The sequence below is a fragment of the Phyllostomus hastatus genome, unplaced genomic scaffold (assembly GCF_019186645.2).
Source record: "Phyllostomus hastatus isolate PE091 unplaced genomic scaffold, TTU_PhHast_1.1 phas_contig_812, whole genome shotgun sequence".
Classification (NCBI taxonomy): domain Eukaryota; kingdom Metazoa; phylum Chordata; class Mammalia; order Chiroptera; family Phyllostomidae; genus Phyllostomus; species Phyllostomus hastatus.
The window spans coordinates 47,642-56,511 of NW_025333963.1; the positions used below are offsets into that span (position 1 = coordinate 47,642).

The following is an 8,870-nucleotide window of genomic DNA, read 5'->3' on the forward strand; positions in this document are numbered from 1 at the left end:
CCTTTTTCCCCACTGGAGAGACTGCCACCTTCAGATAATTCCCCATGCAATATCACCAAATTCATGCTGGAATCTTCCCTTGGGAAGCCTGGATTCCAAAGCAAATCTCTCTCACCTTTGGACATCTGCCCAGGTCAGCATTCTGAAAGATTTTTCCAACCAGGCCAAGATGGTGGGGTCACACTCACTGTCTCTGCTGACTCCATAACTCATATTGAGGTCTTTAGCCAGTTACCAGAAGCACAGAGACTCCTTTAACACCCCCTGGCATGTGGTTAGGTCCCACAATTTGCACAGAGGCATGTTTGTTTGTGGATAGGTGTCTCATTATTGAGATAATTGTTTAAAATGAAGACAAAAAAGAAGGAACATCTTAATGCCATCATAATGCTGATGTTAAGAACTGCATCTTAAAGAACAGGGGAGTAATAAATATTATAAGATGGCATCAGAAGTGACAGAAAGAAGAATGAAACTATTCAACATAGGTTTAACAGAAAATAAGTGAGGAATATAACTGGTATATAAGAGGAATATACACCTTTTTAAAGTAAACATCAAGCTATCAATTGCTTGTATATTTTCACATTGCAACCCACACCTTAATACACTCCATACAATTGATTCTCTTTAAATAGGAAGTGCTAAAAGCCAGGCTACCAAGTTGCAAGTCATCCTGGCAATTAAAAAAGCAGTCCATGTAGGGAACACCCACAAAGATGTCTTGTGTACACACACATATATAATGAAATTTTTTAAACACATACATTTGTTAAAGAAATGAAATAAAAAATGACAAAACCTTAAACACTGGAATCTTTAGTACTCTTACCCTTTTTGCCATGTGACTGACACTTCCTGAGTTGATGACACAGCCTAACTGAGTGTCTTTTCTTTCTTCAGCCATGGATACAGCAAAGTCTACCATTAATAAGCCCCTTCTCAGAGGCAACAGGAGGCAAGATCTGCAAGAGATGCTGAAGGAAGTAGGACTTGCAGATGAGTACTCATTGCACAAGCTGCAGGAACACCTAGGTGTGACCTGTGCCCAGGCCTTACAACACCTAGAAGAAGAAGACCTCCACAAGCTGAAATCCCAGGCAAGATATTCCTGGGAGGAAAGGGCCCTGGAGAAGCTGCTTAACCTGTCACACTCAAATAGACATTCAGAGTTGCAGGAGTCTCAAGTGGAAATAGTCAAGAAAAACCTGAAGAAGGCAGAGCAGGAGCTACAGGAGCTAAGAGACTTGTTGTCAGAAGGGAGGCAACGACAAGAAGAGGCAGTGAAGAAAAAAGAGGCAGAGCTGAAACAGGAAATGGAGATCCCCGAAGAGGACTGGCCACACCTTGTGAAGTCTCTAAGAGAACTCATGGAAAACATGCAGAGAAAACTCAACCCAGTGGAGGGGACACTGACTCACAGGGAGAACCTCTCAGATAGAGATCTGGTGAGATGGGCATCTGGAGGGCTGGCCCTGCAGGGAATTTACAAAACCAGCCACCAAAAGGGGCTTATAGAAAAAAGAGAAGAGTTACTCAGTGTCCCCAAGGAGTTCTCTCTCTGTGGCCCTGAGCAGGGCACACGGATGGAAACAAGGGAATTTACATCTTCTCAAGCAGAATCCATGTTCACCCAGATGATAGAGAAGCTGGGGGTCAGTGTAATTACCTCAGCCAAGGGTGGAGGTTGGGGATTTAGCTTGGAAGCTGGTATGGACCATAACGAACATTCAAAATCCAAGGAAATTGTGCAATCACAATCTGAGCACTCTTATTTCTGCTCTGCCACATTCAGCTATATCCCTCTTGCCTCCTTCTACTTCCCCATTGATCAGCTCCAGTTCTCCAAGGCTGTGCTCCAGGAACTGAAGTGTATTGAAGACCTTTTGGGTCAGCCTGCAGGCCCAGACAGACTCACATGCCTGAAACACAGGGCTGAAGCTTTCTTCCAGAGATTTGGCTCTCATGCTAACCAGGGCCCTCTGCACCTGGGAGGAATCTACTGGTGGAAAGCCATTTCACAGGGTTTCCAAAGTGAGCAGCTGGCAGAAGTAAAACAGCAGGCAGCAGAGGCCCTGAATGGTTACGTAAGAGGCAACTACAGTGGCTTTGGAGTGGAAGTTAATGGAGGTGGGGAAGTGTCATCCTCTTATGCAAAAGCTGCCTCCCAAAGTACAACCTTTCAAAATCTCCAAAACAAAGTCCAATTATCAGTAGCCCAGACAGGTGGCCCACCTGAAGCAGATGGATTTGTCCAGTGGAAAGCTGGCCTAGTTGCCAGTAATCAAACCTGGTGTATCATTGACCGGGGAATTCAGCTGGTGCCCATTTGGGACATCATCCTCTCCAGCCACAGAAATGATTTTAAGGATCCACTTCAGCTAGCTAACTTTCTGAAAGACAGCTACACTGCTCTAAAAGGTCTCCCTGCCCAGATCCAGGATGGGGAAGAACTACTCAGTGTTGGAAAGGTGGCTAGGGATTTCCTAGAGGATGTGAAGTCCTGGGAGGTATCTGATCCTGAAGAGCAACTTCAAAAACTCACAGATTTCATGCAAATAGTGAGTCAAAAAACAAAAAGTTATGACACTTGGGTTAACATATGCCTGACTGATTGGGGTCTGCAAAATTTTCTGGTAAATACCGTTAACTTTTGCAGAATGTCTTCCACTCATAAAACTAAATTTGTTAAATCTCAGATGCAAAGACTTTTGGATCCTCACATCTACAAAGTGAATAACTTTCCTCAGACTTATTCTATCATGCAGTGGATCTTCCAGTCAGAGTCTGACCAAGAGCATATCAACATCTCCCAATTTTCTGAATTAACTAAAATCTTACAAGAAACCCAGAATGACCTCATGGAAGTGAAAGCCAAATCTGAATCTGCAGAAATAGTGGAGGAAGCTCAAAGGAAGGCCACACACAAGGTGAGCTTGTCTCTTGGCTCCTTCTTGAATTATCTCCTAGAAACACAGCAGCCAGACATACAGCTCTTGCTACGTTTTATTGCAGCTGGTGCAGGATATCATGTGGTAAACAGTACTTTTCAGTATCTCTTGGGATGTAATGAGTTAGACTTCCTACTGAATAAAATGCAAACTGCCCAAGATAAATACCAGGAGCTCAAAAATATTTGCACCTACAGGGCTCAGGCATTCCTGCTGCTCACAGGTCTTACAGAAACTGCTAGAGTTATAGCTATTTCACCAGAGGAGAAAACAGAACGCTTGGCATTAATACGACATCACATGGGCCAAACTTTGTCGGAGGAAGTTGTACAAGTCCTCTCCAAACCTGGAGCAGATCATGATTGGGAAACCCTTGAGAGAGACTTGAGATTGCTAATTGATGGTAATTACGAAGCCATCACCCCTGTGTTGCAAATGCATGAGGTAAGAAAAAACTTGCAAAATATCTTCCATGAAAAGAAACAATCTCATGAACCACAGGGTAATGTAAATAGCAAACATGAAGTCATAGAAGACTTGGCTTTCCTGGAATTACTCCAGCGTCTAGACCTAGAACAATACTACCCAAAAAAGATGAGCAGAGATAATTTTCATCTGATCCAGAAGACTTCTGTGTACAGCACCCAGCCCAGCTCTGAAAGGGAGCTTCCCTTCTACTTTCTGCAGAAGCTACTCGTGCTGGATTATGAACTGAGATACCAGGTGTTCAGAGAAGCTAGAAACACACAAAATCAAGTTTATCCAAGTGCCATGACTCAAGAAAATGAGGTTTTTGACCCATATGTAGACGTGTTTGAAGGCAGTGAAACTCCCACTAATAATTTCACCACTACTCCTAGACCCCATATTCACCCTATGGATATTCAGATGGCAATCCTTCATTGTGCAGATGATTTTGCAAGACAAAATATTTTGTCCAAACTTTCCATTTGCCAGTTTGCCCTACCTCTTCTCACACCTAATCCCTGCAATTCTCAAATTGAATTTTGTCTCTGGTCTCTCAGTCAAATTAGAAAAAGCTGGCAGGAAGTAAGGAAATCAAAAAAGATCAATTATAAGAATAAGCAGATGTGCTGTGTTTCAACCCCCATTGTGTCCTTTATTAGAGTTGGAAATAACCTCTCTGCTTCCAAATCTCAGATCATGAACTGTCTTCTCAGTAAACGTAAACATGATGTCTTTTTTCACCGACATTGCAAAGGGAACACCAAAGACTGTCTCTTAATGAAAGGTGTGGTGGAAGTCTGCTGGTTCTGTCCTAGTGGGGAAGATGAGGACAGATTTGACAACTGCTTGACCTTCACCAATCTTCATGGAGATGCAAAGGAACATAAGAAGCAACTCACCTTCCTGCAAGAGGTCTCTTCTCTCATTGTGGTCCTAATATCAACTTCTGATGACAATAAGGAAAACAAGAAAATTGTCCATGACCTGAGTCAGTCACCAAGACCTTTGATTTGTTTACTTGACAACAAAGAAAAAACCATGGTCAATATTTCTGGCCAAAAAGTGAGAATTGGGATCAGGAATAGAAATGAGGCAGAATTAACAGAGGAGCTCGTTACTACAATCAGACATTTGCTAGAGCTCTCACACACTGCTCTCAGCTTAGAGGACTGTATCCCATATGCACGAAAGCAAGGATTCCTTATCGATGAAGACCAGCAAGAATGCAAGGAAGCCAAAGAAAAGGCAGAGGATATAGTGGCTCTACTGAAAGAAATGAAGATATCTCAGGTGAAGGAAAACTTTCTACCCCTACAGGGACACCTGTGGCATCTTTGGTGTAAAAAGGACAAAGAACTCTATCACCTGAGGGAAAAGGGGAATCAGAGCATTGAACAACACAAGAGTGAAGTTGAGGCAGAAAAACAAAAAATACGGCATCAACAGTTGGACAGAGCCTTTCCTCTCAATCACTTAATGCATTCTATCCTTCAAATTCTCCAAAATCATTCAGAAACTCAAACCACACTCTACTTTTTGCAATGGCTGGGTGTCTTTTTTGACAACCTGACTGCAGAACACTTGGAAAACCTGAATAAAAAGAAAAGCTCTTTGTGGTCACTTACAAAAACACAAAAGCAAAATGCACCAAAGAGCAACTCTCTGAATAAGTTGCATAATGACATACAAGTTATTTCCAAAGAGATTAGTGACTGTACATTGGGTATTGAGCAAATTCTCAGAGAAGTTAGCCAAATCTATGAATCTCTGGAAGAAACTTCCTCCACAAAAGATACCCTTTATCTCTGCCTTCCCCAGGTAGTTGCAGATCTGCTGATATCTGGTATTCCCATTGAACTGATGGATGGGGATGCTTCCTATGTGCCTCTAAGATGGGTAGCAGCTCTTTTTGACAAGGTCTCTGAGAAGCTTGGAAACAAACGGCTGTTTGTTCTCTCCATCCTTGGCCTACAGAGTTCAGGGAAGTCCACCCTGCTGAATGCACTTTTTGGTTTGCAGTTCACTGTCAGTGCTGGGAGGTGTACCCGGGGGGCCTACATGCAGCTACTGAAGGTAGAGGAGACTTTCACAGAGGAACTGGGCTTTGACTTTGTGCTTGTTGTAGACACAGAAGGACTTCGGGCCCCAGAACTCGGTAACAAATCCAAGAATCATGACAATGAGTTGGCAACCTTTGTCATTGGACTTGGAAACTTAACTCTGATCAATATTTTTGGGGAAAATCCATCAGAAATGCAAGATATTCTACAAATTGTTGTCCAAGCCTTTATGAGGATGAAACAAGTAAACATCTCACCTAGCTGCCTTTTTGTCCATCAAAATGTAGGGGAACTTACAGCTATTGACCAAACTATGGAAGGACGGAGGCGGTTAGAGCAGAGACTGGATAAAATGGCAGCAACAGCAGCTGAGCTAGAACAGTTCTCAGGTGTAACCCGCTTTACTGATGTCATTAAGTTTGATTTCAATACTCATGTTTACTATTTTGCTCACCTCTGGGATGGCAATCCCCCTATGGCCCCTCCCAATCCTCGCTACAGCCACAATGTCCAGGAACTGAAAGGTAAAATTTTCGAAACTGCTCAACAGGAATCCAGGCGAAGCATCATGAAGATATCAGATGTAAAGCTGCGAGTTCAAGATTTGTGGAGAGCCCTAGTGAATGAGAACTTTATTTTCAGTTTCAGGAATACTCAAGAGGTCATGGCAATGAGCAAATTAGAAATCATGTACAACAACTGGACCTGGGAGCTGAGGAGTCATGTGCTAGACTTGCAGAACCAGCTGATCAACCAGATTAAGAATGGAATAATCCAGACACTCACAACAAGCACACTTGAGGCTCCAGTTACAGTAAAATATGAAGCCATCAAGCAAGAACTTGAAAAATATTTTAATGAAGATCCAGATAGTGACATACTGACACAGTGGAAAGCAAATTTTGAAAATAAGCTCACAAACCTTACAGAGGCACTTATTTTAGAGACCAAAAATAAAGTCGAGGAACATATAAGTTATAAAAAGAATCAAGAAATGTTGGATAAGAGAAAGTCAGATTATGAAAAAGAATTACTGGAAAAAAGCCGAAAATTGGCTTTAAATTTAAAGGGCAAAGAACTGAGTGAGAAAGAGCTACATGAGAAATTCAATCAAGTTTGGGGAAAATGGGTCTGTGCTGTGTCCTCAACGTTCCCTCCAGTCACAAAGGTTAACATTGATGTCGATGCTGAAACCATCCTTTTGAACCATTTTGTAAAAGAGGCAGATGTGGTGAATAGAATGAAGGAAAATGAAGGAGGAAATTTTCAAATCAATTATAAGGAACATGTCAAAATGACCAAAAGATTTCACATAATTTCACAGCAATTAGAAGTACAGGATACAATATCCATAGATAAGACCACTGACCACATAATTTCAAAATTTGAAGAAGCTATTAACAACTTTCAGGGGCAACAATGTGATTACAATCCAAATTATTTCCATGAAATCCTGAAAATAATAGAAGATGAGGTGAATTCTTCACCCACTGAGGAAAGATACAAATTTACAAGTAAATATAAAATTGACCTATCTTCTCATTTATTCAAAAGAGCATCAGCAAATTTTCAGGAGATGCACGAGGCATTTGAAAATGCAAATAATCCTGTAAAATATCTGGAAAGTAAAAAGGATGATTTCTTCATGAGTTTTAAAATTTCTTGTCAAGGAGCAAGCTCAATCAAAACATTTGTTGATTTTCTGTGGCAGAAACTCACTCCTGCTGTCTCTGCCACCATTTGGAAAAACTTGGTTCCTAAAATTGCTGGTGAAATGCGGGCTACATATCCAGCATTCAATGGTAACAGGGCTAACCTGGAAAAACACATTCTTATCTCTCTGGCAGAAAAAGAAGATTTTGATGATTACTGGCAGTACCTTCATAATCCAGAATCCTTCTTTAGTATTTACATTAAAAACCGTATTAGGACATATTGTTTAGATCAAAAAAGTGGAAAAATAAAGACTTTTTTAAAAATAAGTTTAGATGGCATCAAGGATACCATTCTCTCAGCCATTCATGAATCCACAGCAACAGCTAAAGATAGAAGCAGCACTGTTTCTGGGTGGCTGGATTTGTTCTGTAAATACTTAGGGAGTAACTTGATCTTTCCACGAAAAGACTTGGTAAGCATTGAACACCAGGAGATAAAAGATTTTGAATTTCTCAAAGAAGCCATGAGTGAGGCTTTGGATCCTGCAATAAACACAGTAGAACAGAAGTGTTCAAATATTCCTATAAAAGAAATGCGTCCTCAAATTCAGAGATTGCTCACTGAACATCTCTGTGGATGCTGGAAACAGTGTCCCTTTTGTGGAGCAACTTGTACAAACACAATCTCTTCACATGATGGAGACCATAGTGTTCCTTTTCATCGTCCTGAGGCCATCAAAGGAGGGAGATGGGCTAATACAGACCACTTTTCCGTTGATTACTGTACTAGTGCAGTAGCAAGTGAATGTTCCTTCATTTTGAGTGATGGTCGTAAATTCCCATATAAGAAGTATCGAGAGGCAGGAGGGGAATATGCCACATGGAGCATCACCCCAGACACATCTACTCAGCCATACTGGAAATGGTTTGTCTGTCACTTCAGATCAAACTTAGAAGAGAAATATCAGAAAAAATTTGCAGGTAGAGGTGAAATCCCTGAGACCTGGACCAAAATCACAAAGGAGGATGCGCTTGATGACTTGAAAAAACAATAATATTCAATGACCACAAAAGAGTACCAGAATCTGAACAAGAGTCACCAAACCCAAACAATCCTAAAATACCTTTTTCTCATGACAATTTTCATTATTTACATTTTTTCAATGAAACATTTTTTAAAAAATCAATCAATATTTGAAGAGTTCAAGATTTTCTGTGAAAGAACTTTAGTTTTGTCTCAATTCTTTTCTGATTGAAAAAGAAATTACTAAAATATATGAACATTATTATAAAAGTCAAATAATATCCATTTAAAATATCTGCTTCATATTTTGAACTATTATACAAAATGGTTTTTTATTTTTAAATATATAATGTTATGTTAAAATCTCAGAAGAAGTCATTTTCTTTTTGTGTGTGTGCTGTTTTTTATTATATTTTTCCATTACCATTTATCTCCCCTTTACCCTGTTCCATACATAATAAATTCATTTTCATAGAAGGAAATCAAAATCATTGCAGACTGCTATAAATTTTTATAGATCAGCTGTATGGACATTTTAAACCAATATACAGTTCTTGGATTGAAGCTACAAATTGCCTTTATTTTTTTAAGTGTGCTTTTCTCACCTCTTAAAGTGTGGCAAAAAGTCACCAACCCTTGAATGGAAATATTCATTGAAAGCTGATGCCAAAGCATAGGAAAAATTTAGACATATTTTGTTCTGGAAAAGAAT

General features: G+C 40.3%; 1 protein-coding gene across 1 annotated transcript; it reads left to right on the top strand.

Annotated features, from left to right (window-relative positions):
• The first annotated feature begins 905 nt into the window (after nucleotides 1-905).
• Nucleotides 906-8,390, top strand: LOC123826619 (interferon-induced very large GTPase 1-like). Its single transcript, XM_045850638.1, has one exon. It carries the CDS (start codon nucleotides 906-908, stop codon nucleotides 8,187-8,189), a length of 7,284 nt encoding a protein of 2,427 aa, XP_045706594.1. The 3' UTR covers nucleotides 8,190-8,390.
• The last annotated feature ends 480 nt before the right edge of the window (nucleotides 8,391-8,870 follow it).